This window comes from Hypanus sabinus, chromosome 6 (genome assembly GCF_030144855.1).
Source record: "Hypanus sabinus isolate sHypSab1 chromosome 6, sHypSab1.hap1, whole genome shotgun sequence".
Lineage (NCBI taxonomy): Eukaryota > Metazoa > Chordata > Chondrichthyes > Myliobatiformes > Dasyatidae > Hypanus > Hypanus sabinus.
In genome coordinates this window covers 162,410,703-162,433,575 of record NC_082711.1, presented here as the reverse complement: position 1 = coordinate 162,433,575, position 22,873 = coordinate 162,410,703, and the positions used below count along the sequence as shown (strand labels likewise).

At 41.5% G+C, this 22,873-nt stretch overlaps 1 protein-coding gene across 1 annotated transcript in view; it reads left to right on the top strand.

The window, feature by feature from the left end:
- Positions 1-22,873, top strand: part of ankrd13b (ankyrin repeat domain 13B) — a 456,195-nt gene that overhangs the window by 293,024 nt on the left and 140,298 nt on the right. Inside the window, exons 3-4 of the mRNA XM_059971419.1 lie at positions 3,480-3,604; positions 4,405-4,450. Of these exons, the coding sequence (XP_059827402.1) occupies positions 3,480-3,604; positions 4,405-4,450 (171 nt within the window). The remainder of the gene's footprint in view (positions 1-3,479; positions 3,605-4,404; positions 4,451-22,873) is intronic.

Below are 22,873 nucleotides of genomic sequence, written 5' to 3'. Positions count from 1 at the left end.
AACATCGGAAACAATCTTCCTGCATCTAGCCTGTCCAATCCCTTTAGAATTTTATATGTTTCAATAAGATCCCCCCTCAATCTTCTAAATTCCAGTGAGTATAAGCCTAGTCGATCCAGTCTTTCTTCATATGAAAGTCCTGCCATCCCAGGAATCAATCTGGTGAACCTTCTCTGTACTCCCTCTATGGCAAGAATGTCTTTCCTCAGATTAGGGGACCAAAACTGCAGACAATATTCTAGGTGTGGTCTCACCAAGGCCTCGTACAACTGCAGTAGAACCTCCCTGCTCCCGTACTCAAATCCTTTTGCTATGAATGCTTTTTTCACCACCTGCTGTACCTGCATGCCCACCTTCAATGACTGGTGTACAATGACACCCAGGTCTCGTTGCATCTCCCCTTTTCCTAATCGGCCACTGTTCAGATAATAATCTGTTTTCCTGTTCTTGCAACCAAAGTGGATAACCTCACATTTATCCACATAAAATTGCATCTGCCATGAATTTGCCCACTCACCTAACCTATCCTCTTAGCATCCTCCTCATAGCTAACACCACCGCCCAGCTTTGTGTCATCCGCAAACTTGGAGATGCTGCATTTAATTCCCTCGTCCAAATCATTAATCTATATTGTAAACAATTGGGGTCCCAGCACTGAGCCTTGCGGTACCCCACTAGTCACTGCCTGCCATTCTGAAAAGGTCCCATTTACTCCCACTCTTTGCTTCCTGTCTGCCAACCAATTCTCTATCCACATCAATACCATACCCCCAATACCGTGTGCTTTAAGTTTGTACACTTTGCACAAGTTTGCCTTTCTTTCAAGCAGAGCTTTAACTGAGGCTAGGTGAATGTGAAAATCCCGTAATATGGTTTGCAGGAGAGAGGAAAATCATTATTTATGCCTGGTAAAATGACCAAAAGCAGATTATTTTGTTGTGATTGTTGCAGGATTACCCCTTAGTGATAATGACCAGTTAGAAATAGAGAGATGGCCGGTGGTGTACTGGCATCAGCACTGGACTTCAGGGTATATGGTTCTGAGTTCAAATCCAGCCAGGTTCCAACCTGGGCAGCAGCAGTATCTGTGCAGGAGATAGGCTTGGCAATCTACTTCTGTATCTTGCCACGAAAACCCAATGGACAACTATCCATAGGGTCGCCATGAGTCGACAGCTCTCAACGACAGACATAGAGAGAATCTGTATTTACTGACTAATACCTCGATAGTCCAAACTAAAGAGCACGTGAACTTATATAACCAAATACCTACTACGTTTCCCGACCCTCTTTGAACAAAGGGTCCATACTGACTAGGTGTTCCTGATCTAATTTCCCTGTGTCCGACATGAGGTTACTTACTTCAGCGATCTGCGATGGTTCATCTCTGGACAATTGTCACTGCTTTGCACTTGAAGCTCCTTGCTTTGAAACATTATCGATTCAAATGTTGCATTTCAATTTCACTGACTTGAGGTACTCTGACTGACCTGTGTCACTTTTCTATTGGTCCCAAGCCAGAATCCACTTCTTGCCCTCTACAGAAAGTGACAACTGGTCATTTATGGCTGTTTGTTCTGAATCAGTTACCAAGCACAGCAGCTTCACAAAATGGCAACCTTCATTCCTTCAACCTCACGACAAGAACAAAGACAATTGGTCTGTCTACTTCCGATATCCTTGATTCAGTGATTTGTAGACTGTAGTTCTTTCTGGCCAAAATGATCATATGGTCACACTAAGAAGCTTGCTGAATGAAAATTGACCACCCTATTTCTTGCTATAGAGAAGCTACATTTCAGAAATATTCCTGATGTGCAAAGAATTGTTCTGAAAGATATGTGTAAGGTGCTATTTAGATAGAGGTCATTCATTTTGGCTTTTCATCCGTGGGCAGTAGGCAGTCCACAGTTGCTATCTAGAGCATCTTTGACCATGTGCTCACTCCAAGGCGCTCAATGATCACTTGCCAGCTTGTATCCTCCCACTCCTTCCACCGTTTTATCTGCCTGCTGCCCTCATCCAGATGAAGGATCTCATCCCAAACCATCCACTCTGTAGATGCTGCCTGACCTGCTGAGTTCCTCCACCATTTTGTATGCTCTGCACAACACTCAAAAATCTGCAGGCCCTCAGTGAATCAGGCGGTATCTATGGAGGGAAATAGACGGTCAATATTTCAGGTTGAGATCCTTCATCAGGATTCCAGATTCCCAGCACATGAAGTCTCTTTCGATCCACATTTTCCATATAGCCTGATTTCATTTGTCAACATGAATTTGTTTTGAGAAAATAACATTTTAAAAAAGACAAATGCCTCAATTTCTTTATGACAGAAGTTAAATAATAACAAAAATAAGAACAAAGTTTTTTTTAGGCTTAATACATGTTGCATCAGGATCACATATAACCATATAACAATTACAGCATGGAAACAGGCCATCTCGGCCCTTCTAGTCCATGCCGAACGCTTACTCTCACCTAGTCCCACCAACCTGCACTCAGCCCATAACCCTCCATTCCTTTCCTGTCCATATACCTATGCAATTTCACATGGTTATAATCAGGATTAATATATGAATTGGATATAACCTTATAATTACACATAATGCTATTTGCCTGGTAATGATGCAGGAGGTGTTGAAGGATCTGACAGCAAACGTTGAGATATTTTGCCAGTTGGGTTGTAGACCACGTTAAAAATTATCTTAATTTTAGATTTAAAAATATCACTGCTTGATCTTGAACTTAAGATTTTACAATTAATTGAAGGAAACTGTAGACGGCATTGATTTCTGCTCCAATTGTTGCATTAAATGATTTGCTTTGCAGGGTCGCAGTTACCTCTTATGTTGTGGTAGCAGTTCATTACTGGTAATGGGAAGACAAAGTCCAGTAATGCCTCTTTAATCCAAAGACCCTGTCGAGCTCAAAGTTTTGCTATGCCCAGAATTCCTTGCACATTCTCATCTCTGTATACAGTAAACACTGATAACTTGAAAAACCTCAACAATGAACTGATTCCATAACCTGTGGACTCATTTTCAAGGACTCTATTCTCATGGTCTCAGTATAATTTATTGTTAATTTTTGTTAAGTTTTGTTAACTTCTATTGTTAACTTTTTTTGTATTTGCACAGATTTTTTCTTTTGCACATTGGTCTTTCTTTCTTTGTAGTTTTTCATTGAATTTATTTTATTTTTTCTCTTATTGTGAATACCTGCAAGAAAACAAATCTTAGGGTAGTATAAATTTACTTTGAATATTGAATATTAATAGAACTGTAGGCATTGTTGTGATAGCAGAAACACCCATTTATCCCATACAGAGCTTCCTGAAATTAAGTTCTTTCATTGTGTCATTTTGTTAAAACAATTATGAACTGGTGAATGAATATGCGGAAGTACTCTTCACTCAATGGAAATGTTAAATAGACCTCTGCTCCTTTTCACCTGTGTTAATGTTCTTTGACCCACAGGTCTCCAGGAGGCTGTAAGTACAGGGGACCTGGAGATGGTACAACTTGTTCTTCACTACCGTGATTACCAAAGATCTATTAAACGACTATCAGGGATCCCATGCCTATTGGAGAAACTCCGCCAGGTAAAGCAACAATCTGCTTAGAGCTTCCTGTACTCATTAAGGCTTATTGGGATTCCTGATGTAAAAGAAATGAGTAGAGAATTTCGGTATCATCATCCCTTGGTGTACATTAATGCAATGGACAAACATATTATGCGGTAGTACAGCAGGATTGACGTTTACACCCATAATTCCTCATACTTTGAGTTTCCAGCAGTGCCTTCATTGACAACTATGGATATTAGCCAACAGAGGCCTCAAATCTGGGCCCGTCCATCTGTCATCTGTTTTTAAAAAAAGCCACTGATAATGGTCTGGGATTAAGTCTCCTCTGAACTCCCCATGGAGTTGGATGTTGTACAAAAAAAGTAAGAATATAGTGTAACCCCGAAGATTGAAAGTAAACCCTCAGATTTGGGAATTGCAACACATTGGAAAGAATTGTGGCAGAAAAGGAAGGAAAATGAATTTTGTTGCTATTGGCACTGAAAAATGAGGCAGATCTAAGGAAAGTGGGTGTGGTGAAACATTTCAATAAACATTTTTCATGATGGAATGCACATTGAATGTGATCCTGGTGACAAGCAGAAGCTTTATGAGGTAAGCATTCATATTAACATTAAAAATACCAGCAAATTCAGTATCAAAGGTAGCAGTTCACCCCACCGACCCTGCTCCACGTTGGGTGTGTACAAAGACCATGACTTCCCATCGTGCTGCCTTAGGAGCTAACGTCCTCTTCCTACAACTCTCAAACACCGTGATACAGTGTTTCTGCTGATTATCGTCTAACTCTCAGTCCTTTGCTTTGTTTCCAACAGGCACAAGACTTTTATGTTGAAATGAAATGGGAGTTTACAAGCTGGGGTAAGTGCGATCCAATTTAAGGAACTAGGAATGTTTACTGCAGACAGGAGAGAACTAAACTGAATTTTTGCTAGTATATCAGTAACAACATAGGATACAAAGCAAGCTAAAATAGTAGGAACAAGGGGCTTTTGTTAAAGCAGGACGATCAATTTCACATTAGGGTTAATGTCACAGACATAATACTTCCACGTAGAATGATCAATATGTTGTGACTTTGATTGAAGTCACCGAAGAGACACTGGACCAGTGATATAGAAGTCTTTATTCATCACAACAAGCAGACACTCGTGCTAGAGATCACAAATCAAAAAGGTACATCACATTTTTATACCCTAAAGATCAAAGGTAACAGTAGGTGATTCAATACAATTTCAGTAGTTACAATGACATTCTTTACTTCAATACTTTGGGTTGACAAATGGTTCCTTTGAGGTATATATTTAGAGTGGAAGCACATTGTAATTGTTAAGACAGCTCTGAAGGTTCAAATGCTTTTGTTGGGAGAAAATAATTAGCACAGACATTCCAATAAACTTCTGATGACAGAGGGCCAGTTGAAATCCATAGTTGCCTGGATTCGTGCAGGTCAATGAACACAACCCCATTGTCCTAATGTTTGGCTGATGAATATGCAAATATCTCATGGTTATCATTTTGCAAACCCATATCTCTTACCAACTGTGGTTTATTTGCAAGGGTTTGCTTTTTAACCAATTTACTCCTTGCTATTTAAAATCTACATTAAAAACTATTGACTGATTCATACTTGAATTAATATCTGCTATATTTAGATAACTCCAGTATATTCCCTAATATATACATCTTGTACTGATATAGCATCTTTACAGCCTCATGACATTGTAGTCAATACACAAAGATGGAAAGGTCCTACAAATAGCCATTGCATATTGACTAGAGCACCATGATGTTGCAGTAAGTGGAGTTACCCTCTCCCAACACCAGAGACTTCCATCCTGATTTCTATTGCTCTCTGTCTGGAGTTTGCAAGTTCTTGGTAGCACAGTGGTTAGCGCAATGCTATTCGGAGCATTTCGGAGTTTGGATTTCAGTTCTGATGCTGTCAGTAAGGAGTTTGCACATCCTCCATGTGGGAGGCATGGTTTTTTCCCAAGAGCTTCGGTTTCCTCCCATAGACCTAAGATGTACCAGGTCGGTTAATTGGTCCTTGTAAACTTTCCCAGGAATAGGCTGGGTTTAATTGGCGTTGTGTGGTTGCTGGGGTGAAGTAACATGAAATGCTGAAAGGGTCTACTCCATGCTGTATCGCTAAGTAATTAAAAGTGAGTCCCTAGGTTCTGTAACCAGTTCAGTGTTGAGGACCGTGAAGTTATACGCACTGGTTCATGCGCTTGAAGTGTAATAGCTGTTCCTGAGCCTGCTGATGTAGGCTTTTAGGCTCCTGAACCTCCCTTCTGATGGAAGCAGTGAGAAGGGCGCATGGCCTAGGTGGTGGGGGTCCTTGATGGTTCTTGATGATAGACGCTCCTTTCTTGTGGCAGCGCTCCACAAGACATATGGCCTGAGAGTCTGCTCTACCATGGCTCATTTATTACCCTTCTCAATTCCATTCTTCCTGTAACTTTCGCCACCCTGACTAATCAAGAACCTATCAACCTCAACTTTAAATATGGCCTCTAGAACCATCTGTGGCAATGAGTTCCATGGATTCACCACCCTCAACTCTGTTCTAAGTAGATGTCTTTCTGTAGACTGCCTGCTTCCGTAACACCACCTGTCCCTCCTCTGATCCGTAAAGCTGGCCACAAATCATCCAAATCATTGACATATAACGTGAAAAGAAAGGGACCTAATATTGACCCCTGTGGAACACCACTAGTTACAGGCAGCACACATTTGTAAATGTGCTCAGTGGTGGGGAGCGACTTTGATGGACTTTTTGACAACTGGGGAGGCTAGATGCGATTTTGGAATAATAGACAATAGACAATAGGTGCAGAAGTAGACCATTCGGCCATTCGAGCCTGCACCGCCATTTTGAGATCATGGCTGATCATCTACTATCAATACCCGGTTCCTGCTTTGTCCCCATATCCCTTGATTCCCCTATCCATTAGATACCTATCTAGCTCCTTCTTGAAAGCATCCAGAGAATTGGCCTCCACTACCTTCCGAGGCAGTGCATTCCAGACCCTCACAACTCTCTGGGAGAAGAAGTTTTTCCTTAACTCTGTCCTAAATGACCTACCCCTTATTCTCAAACCATGCCCTCTGGTACTGGACTCTCCCAGCATCTGGAACATATTTCCTGCCTCCATCTTGTCCAATCCCTTAATAATCTTATATGTTGCAATCAGATTCCCTCTCAATCTCCAGCGTGCACAAGCCCAGTCTCTCTAACCTCTCTGCATAAGACAGTCCTGACATCCCAGGAATGAACCTTGTGAATCTACGCTGCACTTCCTCTACAGCCAGGATGTCCTTCCTTAACCCTGGAGACCAAAACTGTACACAATACTCCGGGTGTGGTCTCACCAGGGCCCTGTACAAATGCAAGAGGATTTCCTTGCTCTTGTACTCAATTCCCTTTGTAATGAAGGCTAACATTCCATTAGCCTTCTTCACTGCCTGCTGCACTTGCTCATTCACCTTCAGTGACTGATGAACAAAGACTCCCAGATCTCTTTGTATTTCTCCCTTATCTAACTCTACACTGTTCAGATAATAATCTGCTTTCCTGTTCTTGCTCCCAAAGTGGATAACCTCACACTTATTCACATTAAATGTCATCTGCCAAGTATCTGCCCACTCACCCAGCCTATCCAAGTCACCCTGAATTCTCCTAACATCCTCATCACATGTCACACTGCCACCCAGCTTAGTATCATCAGCAAATTTGCTGATGTTATTCTCAATGCCTTCATCTAAATCGTTGATGTAAATTGTAAACAGCTGCGGTTCCAATACCGAGCTCTGTGGCACCGCACTAGTCACCACCTGCCATTCCGAGAAACACCCATTCACCGCTACCCTTTGCTTTCTATCTGCCAGCCAGTTTTCTATCCATGTCTATGTCTTCCCCTTAGCTTTGATTTTACCCACCAATCTCCTATGTGCGACCTTATCAAATGCCTTTTGAAAATGTCACTTTGGAAAAGACAGAACCACTGACAGCATATCAGTGGCTATGATACTGCCCATTATGTGTTAGGAACATCATTCATTGGCATTATATTACAGAATCATGGACTTCCACATTCTGTTGTATGTGAAGCGAGAAGAAAATTTTCGTAATCAAAAAGCACTGGGAAAATTCTCCCCCAGATTAAATTTTCCTGGAGCAAAGAGCTAGTGGCCACTCTTCAGTCTGTTCATCATGTGATGTCCATCCATGTTTTTACCACAAAACATGGAATCTGGAGCAAAATTTCAAGACATTGGGGGAACCCAGTAGGCCAGGCAACATCAGAAGATAATGTAATATTTTAAATTGCAGAATTAAAAGAGATCTAAGAAACAGTGACAAATGTATTTCATGCTGTGGGGTAATCACTGTATGTGGCTTTAATCAATCTAATGCATTTCGTATTCAATGGTAAAAGTAATTTAAATTTCTATGAGTTTGGTGGTACCACTAACATCATCGATTTAACCCACCTACTTTCTCCACCATATGTTGTATCTGCTGGCTTCTTTCACCTCCGGTCACAAATGTGAATAAATGTGAAGTTATCCACTTTGGAAGCAGGAACAAGAGGGCAGAGTATTGTCTGAACGGTGTCGAGTTAGGTAAGGGAGAAATGCAAAGAGACCTAGGAGTCCTAGTTCACCAGTCAATGAAGGTGAATGAGCAAGTGCAACAGGCAGTGAAGAGGGCAAATGGAATGTTGGCCTTTGTTACAAGGGGAATTGAATACAAGAGCAAGGATGTTCTTTTGCATTTGTACAGGGCCCTGGTGAGACCACACCTGGAATATTGTGTACAGTTTTGGTCTCCAGGTTTAAGGGAGGACATTCTGGCAATTGAGGAAGTGCAGCGTAGATTCACTAGGTTGATTCCTGGGATGGCAGGGCTGTCTTACGCAGAGAGATTGGAGAGATTGGGCTTGTACACGCTGGAATTGAGGAGATTGAGAGGGGATCTGATTGAAACATTTAAGATAATTAAAGGATTTGATAGGATTGAGGCAGGAAATATGTTCCAGATGTTGGGAGAGTCCAGTACCAGAGGGCATGAATTGAGAATAAGAGGTCAGTTATTTAAAACAGAGTTGAGGAAGAGCTTCTTCTCCCAGAGAGTTGTGGAGCTGTGGAATGCACTGCCATGGAAGACGGTGGAGGCCAATTCTCTGGATGCTTTCAAGAAGGAGCTGGATAGATATCTGATGGATAGGGGAATCAAGGGATATGGGGACAAGGCAGGGACTGGGTATTGATAGTGAATGATCAGCCATGATCTCAGAATGGCGGTGCAGACTCGAGGGGCCGAATGGTCTACTTCTGCACCTATTGTCTATTGTCTATTGTCTATTGTAAATCACTTCGCTTTTGAATGGCGAGACAGAGTAACACCTTAGCTATTGTCAGTTTCTGATTATCTGTCACAATCAGCACCACAAACAGTGAGAACTCTTCCCTCCTAGCTCCTAAGTATAGACAGGTTAGACATTACAGCTCAGCAGCTTCATTTATTCCACAACACACCATCACAATTGAATCACACAGCTCTCTGTCTCCTGGTTCATGTCTGTGTGTCATCTCGTTCGGTAAGAATCTTGCCCAGTGGTTAGGATTTGGATTTGGGCATGGGGTCTACGTTTCATAACTTTATAAATCAATACTTCTGACATTTTGTCACTGTGTCTTTTCCTCAGAGAGAAGACAATTGAAATTGAAAATAGGTTATCAAACAAAAGAATTTACAGGAGCAGAGGGAATTTTTCTCTTGTTCCATCTATTTGTACAGGTAGGCACAGCAGTTAGTCACATACCACAGTTCTGAAAGGGTACCCACTTGTTATCACCCAAACCACATATATTGCAAGCACAAAGACTATTGTTTCAGAACAGATGTCTTGAAGTAACACAAAGCCAGTTTGTACAAAATTGAGTAAAGAAAGGTATTCTTATACAATACCTATTCATCAACATAAAAGGACGGTTTGACATCTGGATCTGGGGATGGCTTGTCATTCAAGATCTGTTTATCCTGAGACCCCTGGGTTCTTTCTTTTATACTAATCCCGAGACTTCTGATGATTTGGTTGATCTGACTTAATTTGGTAATAATGTCAATAAACACATCTAGCTGTCTCTTCTTCAGTCTAATACAGGGTTCGGCAACCTTTTTGCCTCTGTGAGCCGGATCGCGTATTAATGAGTGGACAGTGGGCCAGATAAATGCCATAAAAACTTCAAATATGGGAATTATCCATTTAAATACATCTAGTTATGTTTTGCCTCAAATTAGTGAATAACGCATGCTCAAAAATCATTTGTGCTTAAGGTTGCCCACCCCTGGTAATAGCTATTACCTTCAGTAGAGCTTACTTAAAATAATCATGCTTATATTTTTACAAATTTGCATCTAGTGGTTTCTATCACCATGAGACAAGAAGCTTGCCAGACATGTTTAGTGCTAATTTTTATATCAGTGAAATAAATAATTTAGTCTCATTTTCAATGGTGTAAGTGCGTGCTAAAATGATTGGCCAATCTTAATTGGGTAATTTACATGAGTAATTAACTTGTTTATGGTAAAGGAAGTAATTCTTTGAAAGAGTTAATTATCTCAGCCCTGTGCTTTCCCTCATTGTTCTGAGAAGTATTCATGTATTGTGGGAATGTTTCATCCCTCCCAAAGGGATATTAGAATGGGTATAGATCTGAAGTAGTCGTGACAGAAATGCAGAGATAAACTATTTGTAACACAAATGATCTCTAAGCATGAATATACGAATTAAGCAAGGAACAGTACTAGATCTATCCTGGAATCATCAAGCTCCCAGCAGCCAATACAATAACCCCACCCCAAATCTGGGTGTTTTGATATCCTTTCTGTTAGCATAATTATTGTAATTGGGTGGCAGAGTGGAGGTATGTCTCTGCCAAGGAGGTGTAAGGTAGAAGTCCTGAAGAAGGGTCTTGGCCCGTAACATCGACTGTTTACTCTTTTCCATTGCTGTGAGGGGGTCAGCAACTTTAAATAACTCATGGTTATCATTTTGGAGGAGCTGTCCTGGGCTCAGCACGTAGGTGTAATTACGAAGAAAGCATGGCAGCATCTTTTCTTCCTCAGGAGTTTGCAAAGATTTGACGTTGCACCTAAAACTTTGACAAGCTTCTATAGGTGTGTCATGAAGAGTATATTGACTGGCTGCATCACAGTCTGGTATGGAAACACCAATGCCCTTGAATGGAAAATCCTGCTAAGAGTAGTGTGTATAGCCCAGTCCATCACTTGTAAAGTCCTCCCCACCACTGTGCACATCTACTTGCAGGAAAGCAGCTTCCATTTTCAGGGAACCCACCATTCTGGTCAAGCTTTCTTCTCACTGCTGCCACCAGGAAGAAGGTACAGGAACCTCAGGACTCATGCCACCAGGTTCAAGAACATTATTGCCCCTTAACCATCAGCTTCCTGAACCAAAGGGGATAACTGCACTCAACTTCACTTGCACAATCTCTGAACTGTTCCCACAACCTTTGGACTCACTCTCAAGGATTTTTCATCTCATGTTCTTGATACTTATTGCTTGTTTATTGGTTTGTTTATTCATTTTTATTACAGTATTTCTTTCATTTCTTTGTTTTTGTATTTGCACAGTTTGTTGTCTTTTGCACATTGGTTGTCCACCCTGTTAGTAGGGTCTTTAATTGATTCTAATGTGGTTATTGGATTAATTGAGTATGCTTGCAAGAACATGAATTTCGGGGTTGTATATGGTGACATATACTGTATGTACGTTGATCATAAATTTACTTTGAACTCTTTCAGGATACTTCAAACTCTCTTTTGAATAATAAGCATTGCACCTACTTTTCTAATTCAATCATTTTATGTAACAAAAGATGTAGAAGCAAAAGAAACTGCGGCTGCTGGAAAATGGAGCAGCAAACAAGATGCTGGAGGAGCTGATTGAGTCAGGCCACATCTGTGGAGGGACATAAACAGCCAGTACTTCAGGTTGAGACTTGATCTGTGCATTTCCCTTCTCTGATGTTGCCTGACCTATTGGGTTCCTCCTGCACTTCGGTTTCCTTTTTTTGCTCCATAATCCAGCATCTGCTGTCTCTTGTGTCTCTACTGATTGTCTTGAAAAATTGTAGTCTGACAACTATCTTTAATCTAGGTCCAGTGGTCACTGACCATCCTGCCAGTGACAAGAGATTTCTGCTTAGTTGATATCTTAAGGAGAATAAGAAATAAAAATATGTGTGTCAAATAATCCTTCTACTGCTCTAACTACAGTAACAAATGAGTTGGTCTTCTACCTTCCTGCTGAGATTCTCAGACCTTCTTAATGTTTAAAAGATTGAAGGGTCTCAAGCTTAGTTGTACCATTTTGTCAGAATCAAAATCAGGTGTTTTATCACTGACATGTGTCTTGAAGTATGTTGATTTGCAACAACAGTACAGTGCAGTACATAAAAAGATTACTGTTGTTACAATCAGAAATACAAAAACAGATTAAAAATGGTGCAACGAGAGCAAACTAGTGAGATAGTGTTCACGGCTTCATGAACCATTCAGAAAGTTTATGACAAAGGGGCAGAAGGAGTTCCTAAAGCATGAAGTGTTTGGCTTCAAGCACCTGTACCTCCTCCCTAATGGTAGCAATCCTGAGAAGAGGACATGTCCTGGATGGTGAGAGTCCTAAATATTGGATGCCATCTTCTTAAGGCACTGCATTTTGAAGATGTTCTTAATGGTGGGGATGCTATTATCTATGATGGAGCTAGCAGAGTCTACAACCCTCTGCAGCTTTTCTTGATCCCAAGCATTGGAGGCTCTGTACAGGAAGTGATGCAACCAGTCAGAATGTTTTCCACAGTACATCTATAGAAATTTGCAAGAGTCTTTGATAGCATGCCAAATATCCCCAAACCTCCTCTTGTCTAGAGAGTCCAAAGATTCACCTTCTTACGTCTTGCAAATTTTTCTCTCCTGCGTCCTAAGTAACCAAGTTCTAATGCTAGGAATTCTAGTTCCAGACATTCTGACCAGGGTAAACGATCTGCCAACCTCGTAATAATTTGAATCATTCAAAGGGGCTTTATTTTTCTAACTTCAAGAGTATAAAGATCTATTCTTCTTACCATCCTGTCATGCCCTTCAGCCCACTAAGTCAGCAGTGTTGGTCAATTCCATGTTATTCTCACCATGTTCCAATCAACTCCACCACCCCCCCCCCCCCACCAATTCTACCATTGACCAGCAAATTAGGAGCAATTTACAATGGCTAATTAACTCAATGACCTGCATATCTTTGTGATGTGGGAGGAAAGTGGCACAATCCAGAAAAAAATCCACAGAGTTACAGGAAGAGCACGCAGACTCCACGCAGATGTTCTGGAGAGCAAGACTGAACCTAGGTCATTAGCGGGCAGCAGCTCACTACATCAGCGTGCCACTTCTCATAGGAAATGAGGAGAAGATCAAATTGAATTAAATTGTAAGGTCAGCAGAGCCTTGGGCATGGTGAAGAGGAAATAATTCTTTCCCTTAGCAGAAAATCAATAACAGGGAATATACAGTAAACATAAATTAGTTAGTAATCTTAAGAGGGGATCTGAAGAAAAAAAATTCACTTGAACAGTCATGAGAAGGACTGAAACTCGTTATCTGAAAGGATGGGGGAGGTAGAAGCTCTTTTCATATTTTCCATTGGGAAGAAGGCACAGGAGCCTAAAGACCCACACAGTGTTTTAAGAACAGCTTCTTTCCTTTTGTCGTCAGATTTTCGAAAGGTCCATGAACTCATTATACTACCTTGCTATTCCTCTTTTTAAATTTATGTATGTAACACTCTTAAGAGACGTAATTCACGGCTGGAAAATGGGAGTAAACTATATCGCTTTTTTTTACTGGCCAGCATGAATACATTGGCCCAAATAGTCACTTTTAATGACTTAAACTATGATTCCACAACAAATTGATGATCACAACTCTTCATTGTTCTTAATGATTTCTATTGCATCTCCTGCTAACTGTCTCAAAGGTCTCGGCATTGCCCTCATTCCCTATTGCATCTCCTCTGAAGTCTTTTTCCAAGCCAATCAATCAAACCATGTTTGCTTCTACCTGTTTTGATTACATCAATGAGGTGGCATGAGCCATGTTTTAAGTGGCCAACTGTGATGCACATGTGGAAGAATACTGCCACCTTTGGGCACAGATGGAATTGCTAAAAGAAACTGCACTTAAAAATCCTTAGATCATTGCCACCAACTGGAATCAGGTTTATTGTTGCTGGCATTAGTCTTGAAATTTGTTCATTTGTAATGGTAGGTAATATAGTGCAGGCATGACAAATTATTATAAATTCAAAAAAGCCGGACCTCATGGTGCAATGGTAGTTCGTCTGACTTCAGATTAGAAGAATGCATGTTGAATCAGGCCAGGGGTCACAAATACTGTGTGGGATTTTGTCATCACAATGTTTCTGATGTGTCGTCTCAGTAGTTCCTTCTGGAATTCAATGCACTTTCCCCCTTTGGTATCATTTCTCATCCTTGGCCAAATTCAGCAATGATGCTTTATCACAAACAAGAGAAAATCTGCAGACGCTGGAAATCTGAGCAACACACACAAAATGCTGGAGAAACTCAGCAAGCCAGGCAGCATCTGTGGAAGGAAGTATGGTTCTGTAAAGAGTCTCTATACACCCTCCCTGTGGAATGAGGAGTTTTCCCCAGAAGGAGCTGTGGTTTCCTCCCACAGTCCAAAGTAGGTTGATTGGCCATTGTGAATCATCCCTTTATTAGTTTGGGGTTGTGGGATTACTGGGATGAAGTGGCTTGAAAAGCCTCATTCTAGAATGAAGGAGATGCCTCCTTTTTCAAAGAAAGGGGCTTCCCTTCCTCAATCATCAAAACTGCACTTAACTGCATCGCTTCCTTTTCACGCACGTTTGCTCTTACCCCATCCTTGCGCCATGCTGCCAGGGATAGGGTTTCCCTTGTCCTCACCTACTTCCCCACCAGCCTCTGCGTCCAGCACATAATTTTCTGAAATTTCTACCAGCTCCAACTGGATCCCACCATCGAACACATCTTTCCCTACCCACCGCCAACTTTCTGTTTCCGCAGGGATCGCTCCCTACATGACTCCCTTGTCCATTTATCCATCCCCACTGATCTCCCTCCTGGCACTTGTCCTTGCAAGTGGAACAAGTGTTTCACCTGCCCCTACACCTCCTCCCTCTCACCTTTCAGGGCCCCAAACAATCCTTCTAGGTGAGGCGACACTTCACCTGTGACTCTGTTGGGATCATATGCTGTGTTTGGTGTTCCCGGTGGAGCCTCTTGTATATTAGTGAGACCTGACGTGGACTTGGGAGACTGCTCTGCTAAGCATCAACGTTCTGTCTGCTGAAACAAATGGAATCGCCCAGTGGCCACCCATTTTAATTCCACTTCTCATTCCCACTCCGGTATGTCCCTCCGTGGCTTCCTCCACTGTCAGGTTAAGGCCTTATTTAGGGTGGAGGAACAACACCTTATATTCTGTTTGTGAGGCCTCCAACCTAATGGCATGAACATCGATTTCTCAAATTTCCAGTTTTGCCTCCCCCTCGTCACCATTTCCCATCCCCTTTCCCTTTCCCCTGTTATCGCCTTGCCCGCCCATCACCACCCCCCCTTTCTTCTTTCTTTCATGACCTGCTGTCTCTTTCACCAATCAGCTTCCTAGCTCTTTGCTTCATCTCTTCCTCTCCACCTATCACCTGTTGTTTCTCTCTTCTCCCCCCACCTTTCACATCTACTCTTCAACTTTTATTCTCCAGTCTGCTGAAGAGTTTTGGCCCGAAACAGCAACTGTACTATTTTTTTCCATAGATGCTGCCTGGATTGCTGAGTACGTTCAGCATTTTGTGAATGATGTTTTGTGCTGTGTTGGAAAACATACCACAGTAGTGTAATGCTTAGCCAGATGTGATTACAGCTTGGGGTGTTCTGGAGTTCGGAGTGCAATTCTAACACCATTCTGTAGAGAGTCTCTATACACCGGCCCTGTGGAATGTGTGGGTTTTCCGCAGCAGGAGCTGTGGTTTCCTCTCACAGTCCAAAGATGTACTGGGTAGGTTGTTTGGCCATTGTGAATTGTCCCTTGATTAGTTCAGGGTTGTGGGATTGCTAGGGCACAGTGGCTTAAAGGGCCAAAAGGGCCTACTCTGCACAGTATTGCTAAATAAACAAAGAATAAAAAAATAAATAGGTAGTGAAAAAGAGGAATTTCTGGGTAGCGTTCATGGGTTCTTAGGCCATTCAGAACTGTGATAGCAAAAAGACAAAACTGTTAAGAAAACATTGAATTGGGGGGTGGGTCTTCAGGCTCCCGTACCTCCTCGCTGATGATAGTAATGAGAAGTGGGCACGTCCTGATGGTGAGGGTCCTTCACAGTGGATGTCACCTTCGGAAGGTGCCTTCGAAGGTGGGGAAGCTTGCGTCTGTGATGCTGCTGGCTGAGTCTGCGACCCCTCCGAAGTCTCTTGTGATCCTGTGCAATGCCGTCTCCCTACCACATGCTGATTGAAAGAGTAAGAATGCTCTCCACTATTCAGCTGTAGAAAGTTGCTAGTGTCTCCTCAGATTCCTAATGAGGTTTGGCTGTTGGGATGCCTTTACCGTGATGGCATCTATATGGTGGACCCAGAATAATTCCTTTGAGAAGATGATGTCCAGGAACCTGAAATTGCTCACCCTTTCCACCGCTGACCCCTCATTGAAGATTGGTGCGGGTTCTCTCTGACTTCAGCTTTCTTGGGTCTTGCTGACGTTGACTGCTAGCTTGTTTATGCAACTATGCTCTATTTCACTCCTGTACGCCTCCTCATCAGCAAAGCAAATTAGCATGTTTCACTGCTTTGGGTGTCAATGTAAATTGTTCCACTTCAAAGAAAAGAATTTACTTCTTTCAAGACCTCAAGGTTTTTACTCCCTTCAAGAACAAAGGTATTTACAGCCAGTGAGGTACATTCAAAGCAGAGTCATGCAGGAGGTACTGTGCACCCCAAATGACCCACATTTAGCAATATGATAATAATCAGAAAATCTAATCAGTGATATTGACTACAAAATAAGTATTGACCAGGATGTTAGTAATATTATCCTCACACTTTTGTAAGACAAAGTCAAAGGCCAAGCTGTCATAGTGTTGCTAAACTGTAGGATTTTGCCAGTTGGTTCAAGAACTGAATGGTTGAAGGAAAGTAGCTGTTCTTGAACCTGCTTGAATCTGGGAGGGAGGATAGGCAGGTGATAGAGAAGGGGAGCGCTCAGACCGAAGATGTAGGGAAGAAGGAAGAAAAAGATAATAAAGTTAGGGATAAACAGAGAGGAAGAGGTGGAGAGTTTCTTAAATGCATCTATTTTAATGCTAGGATCATTGTAAGAAAGGTGGACGAGCTCAGAGCATGGATTGATACCTGGAAATATGATGTTGTAGCTATTAGTGAAACATGGTTGCAGGAGGGGTGTGATTGGCAACTAAATATTCCTGGCTTTTGTTGCTTCAGGTGTGATAGAATCGGAGGGGCAAGAGGAGGAGGTGTTGCATTGCTTGTCCGAGAAAATATTACTGCACTGCTTTGGCAGGATAGATTAGAGGGCTCATCTAGGGAGACTATTTGGGTGGAATTGAGGAATGGGAAAGGTGTAGTAACACTTATAAGGGTGTATTGTAGACCACCTAATGGGGAGCGAGAATTGGAGGAGCAAATTTGTAAGGAGATAGCAGATATTTGGAGTAAGCACAAGGTTGTGATTGTGGGAGATTTTAATTTTCCACACATAGACTGGGAAGCCCATTCTGTAAAAGGGCTGGATGGTTTGGAGTTTGTAAAATGTGTGCAGGATAGTTTTTTTGCAGGAATTCATAGAGGTACCGATTAGAGATGGGGCAGTGTTGGATCTCCTGTTAGGGAATGAGATAGGTCAGCTGACGGACGTATGTGTTGGGGAGCACTTCGGGTCCAGTGATCACAATACCATTAGTTTCAATATAATTATGGAGAAGGATAAGACTGGACCCAGGGTTGAGATTTTTGATTGGAGAAAGGCTAACTTTGAGGAGATGCGAAAGGATTTAGAAGGAGTGGATTGGGACAATTTGTTATATGGGAAGGATGTAATAGAGAAATGGAAGTCACTTAAAGGTGAAATTTTGAGGGTACAGAATCTTTATGTTCCCGTTGGGTTGAAAGGAAAGGTTAAAAGTTTGAGAGCGCCATGGTTTTCAAGGGATATTGGAAACTTGGTTTGGAAAAACAGGGAGATCTACTATAAATATAGGCTACATGGAGTAAATAAGGTGCTCGAGGAATAAAAAGAATGTAAAAAGAATCTTAAGAAAGAAATCAGAAAAGCTAAAAGAAGATACGAGGTTGCTATTGCAAACAAGGTGAAAATTAATCCGAAGGGTTTCTACAGTTATATTAATAGCAAAAGGATAGTGAGGGATAAAATTGGCCCCTTAGAGAATCAGAGTGGACAGCTATGTGTGGAGCTGAAAGAAATGGGGGAGATTTTGAACAATTTCTTTTCTTTGGTATTCACTAAGGAGAAGGATATTGAATTGTGTAAGGTCAGGGAAACAAGTAGGGAAGTTATGGAAACTATGACAATTAAAGGGGAGGAAGTACTGGCGCTTTTAAGGAATATAAAAGTGGATAAATCTCCAGGTCCTGACATGATATTCCCTAGGACCTTGAGGGAAGTTGGTGTAGAAATAGCAGGGGCTCTGATAGAAATATTTCAAATGTCATTAGAAACGGGGATGGTGCCGGAGGATTGGCGTATTGCTCATATGGTTCCATTGTTTAAAAAGTGTTCTAAGAGTAAACCTAGCAATTATAGGCCTATAGGAGGAAATCTGCAGATCTGCAGATCTGCTGGAAATTCAAACAACACACACAAAATGCTGGTGGAACATGGCAGGCTAGGCAGCATCTATAGGGAGAAGCGCTGTCGACGTTTTGGGCCAAGACCCTTCCTCAGGACGAAGGGTCTCGGCCCGAAACGTCGACAGCAATTATAGGCTTGTCAGTTTGACGTCAGTGGTGGGTAAATTAATGGAGAGTATTCTTAGAGATGGTATATATAATTATCTGGATAGACAGGGTCTGATTAGGAATAGTCATCATGGATTTATGCATGGAAGGTCATGTTTGACAAATCTTATTGAATTTTTTGAAGAGGTTACGAGGAAAGTTGACAAGGGTAAAGCAGTGGATGTTGTCTAAACGGACTTCAGTAATGCCTTTGACAAGGTTCCACATGGAAGGTTAGTTAGGAAGTTTCAGTCGTTAGGTATTAATATTGAAGTAGTAAAATGGATTCAACAGTGGCTAGATGGGAGATGCCAGAGAGTGGTAGTGGATAACTGTTTATCAGGTTGGAGGCCGGTGACTAGCGGTGTGCCTCAGGGATCTGTATTGGATCCAATGTTGTTTGTCATATACATTAATGATCTGGATGATGGGGTGGTAAATTGGATTAGAAAGTATGCAGATGATACTAAGGTAGGAGGCGTTGTCGATAATGAAGTAGGTTTTCAAAGCTTGCAGAGAGATTTAGGCCAGAGTGAAGAGTGGGCTGAACAATGGCAGATGGAGTTTGATGCTGATAAGTATGAGGTGCTACATTTTGGTAGGAATAATCCAAACAGGACATACATGGTAAATGGTAGGGCATTGAAGAGTGCAGTAGAACAGAGTAATCTAGGAATAATGGTGCATAGTTCCCTGAAAGTGGAATCTCATGTGGATAGGGTGGTGAAGAAAGCTTTTGGTATGCTGGCCTTTATAAATCAGAGCATTGCATATAGGAGTTGGGATGTAATGTTAAAATTGTACAAGACATTGGTAAGGCTGAATTTGGAGTATTGTGTACAGTTCTGGTCACCGAATTATAGGAAAGTTATCAACAAAATAGAGAAATTACAGAGAAGATTTACTAGAATGTTACCTGGGTTTCAGCACCTAAGTTACAGAGAAAGGTTGAACAAGTTAGGTCTTTATTCTTTGGAGCGTAGAAGGTTGAGGGGGGACTTGATAGAGGTATTTATAATTATGAGGGGGATAGATAGAGTTGACGTGGATAGGCTTTTTTCATTGAGAGTAGGGGAGATTCAAACAAGAGGACATGATTTGAGAGTTAGTGGGCAAAAGTTTAAGGGTAACATGAAGGGGAATTTCTTTACTCAGAGAGTGGTAGCTGTGTGGAATGAGCTTCCAGTAGAAGTGGTACAAGCAGGTTCGGTATTGTCATTTAAAGTAAAACTGGACAGGTATATGGACAGGAAAGGAATGGAGGGTTATGGACTGAGTGCGGGCCAATGGGACTAGGTGAGAGTAAGCGTTCAACACGGACTAGAAGGGCTGAGATGGCCTGTTTCCATGCTGTAATTGTTAAATGGTTATATGGTTATAGGGACACACAGAAACAAAACAGGATATCGTTCAAAGCTCAAAGTACATTTATTATCAAAGCATGTATACAGCCTTGAGATTCTCCTTCATGTAGGCATCCACAACACAAAGAAACACACTGAACCTATTTAAAGAAGAAAAAAAGAGTACCTTATGCAGACAACATAAAGTGAATAACTGCCATACTGAACATTAAGCACCAAACCGCAGAATCCCTGAAAGTGAGTCCGCAGCCGCCAAGGTGAGGGTAGCTGGTCCAGGAGCCGATGGCTGCAGCCACAGCCCCGATCCCGTTCAGTGCCGAAATTTAAAAATCAAACCACAGCCAAAGGTAAGTCCGCATCCACGACCTGCCTTAAGGTTATTGAAGCTTGCAGCATGAGACCCACGGCTCCTGCACCTTCCACTGGCAGCAGTGAGAGGGAGATGGCACTGAACACCCGTTTGCTTTCTCCTCTTGTCCTTGCCAATTTTAATCTTGCTTGACACTTCAATTGACACGTAGTAATGGAGCCAGGTTTGCATTCCACCATTAGGAATTGACTCAGCCACCTTGTAGTGGCCGAAGTTGTACTCCACACTGAATCCCCCAGGAGACTGCTGAAGCACCAGATCGTTCAGTCGGACAAAAAAAGACATTCTTAAATGGGAAATTACAGGATGCAATCAATCACAGTTCCAGAGAATATCTAGAACAGGGGTCCCCAACCTGAGGTCCACAGACCCCTTACTTAATGGTAATGGTCCATGGCATAAAAAAGGTTGGGAACCCCTGATCTAGAAGAAGGAGAGTATCCACTAGTGTTATAAGCAATGTATTATCGGTGCCATCTTGACAATGTGAAAGAATACATAATGAAATTAGTGCATCAGTGGATTATTTGTTTTATCTTATTTGGGAAGATATTGTTCTGTCAAATACAACAGTCTTACAGTTTAACAGTTTGCTCAAATCTGCAGTACCAACTACTGAAAATCTGCTCTAATTGATTGTCGTTTTCCAATTGATCGGAATAGAATACCTAATAATGTAGGTAACACAAATGTTTATGAAGTACTCTGGTTAAAATAATCTTTGATACATTTTAATAACACGGTGTCTCTATGTGATGCGTTTCAGATTCTGTTCCTAGTGCAGCAACACCAATTGTCCTTGCCTCATTTAAATCTACAGGTGGTGTTTTGCCATGTTTTACTAGATTCTAGAAAGACGTTGTTTGTCAGCCAATTCAGTTGCTGTTTGATCTGGTTCAAGACCTGATGCTGGATCAGAACTTTGTGGGATCAAGTTCCTTTCTGGAGGTTTGGGTATTTAAATCAAGACTAGTGTTCTGAATAAGTAAGTGTAGCATTAATGGAAATCCTTTCAAGTGAGATTTTGACCCAAGGCACTGGTTGACCTCTCAAAGGATCAAAAAAAGGAGATTTGAAGTTACATCTATTATGAAAGTTTGTATGCACTATACAACTCCGAGATTCATCTTCTCCAGATAGTCACGAAACAAAGAAAACCATGGGGGATGTTTAAAAGAAAAACATCACCCTCCTCCTTCACAAAAAAATAAGTAAAAACTTGCAAATCCCAAATCTCTTGCACAAATCTAACAGATCACTCCACACGGTAAACCCTTCGATGCTTTCCTCATTCTTTCACAGATTTCAATAAAATCCTTCTGCAACTCACAGCAAAGAAAATTGCCGGAAGAACTCAGCAAGTCAGGTGGCGTCTAAAGCCGAGATCTTTTTTTAGGTCTGGAAGGAAAGAGGGCAGAAACCAGAATTGACACAAGTGTTTAGGCAAATGCTTTAAATATTCAGCAACGCTCAGAAATGCTGGAGGAACCCAACAAGTCAGGCAGTGTCTATGGAAGGGAATAAACAGGTTTTCTTGTTGGGCTGAGACCCTTCATCAGAAACCAGAATAATAGGTAGCGAGGGGAAAGAGTACAATCGGTGTGGATTGCTGCTAACATGTCCTTCTCACTGATGATCAACACTGGCGCACCTCAGGGGCGTGTGCTTAGCCCACTGCTCTACTCTCTATATACACATGACTGTGTGGCTAGGCATAGCTCAAATACCATCTATAAATTTTTTTTATTAGTTTTTTTATACAATTTCTACATAGCTACAGATAAAGAAACCCCAGATCAAAATGAAGAACATTGATACAGTGCAAAAATAAACATACAATAATAATATGATACAAAGAAAGATAATAGAAAAAGCACCCAAATTGAAGACATGTAAAATTAGTATCCACCCCAAGCCCCGCAACACAAAAAACTCCAGACCAACCACAACACAATACAGAGAATATAAATCAGGACAATCAAACCCCAAAACTGTAAATACACTTAGCAACAGAAGATATTAATGCCTACTACCAAAAAAAAAGAGCTGAAAGCAAGGGACCGAATAAAAACCTTAGTTAAGAGGAAGGTTATGAAAGTACTCAATAAAAGGTCCCCAGACCTTATGGAACTTTAAATCCGAATTAAGAACTGAATAATGAATTTTTTCAAGGCCTAAGCAGGCCATAATATCGTTAAGCCATTGAGCATGCGTGGGCAGGGCAACATCTCTCCATCTAAGGAGGATTAAACATCTAGCCAGCAGAGAGGCAAAAGATAATATTCGACACTTAGTCGAACTCAGACGTAAATCTGTCCATCTATAAATTTTGATGATCCAACCATTGTTGGTAGAATCTCAGGTGGTGATAAGAGGGCATACAGGAGTGAGATATGCCAACTATTGGAATGGTGCCACAGCAACAACATGGCA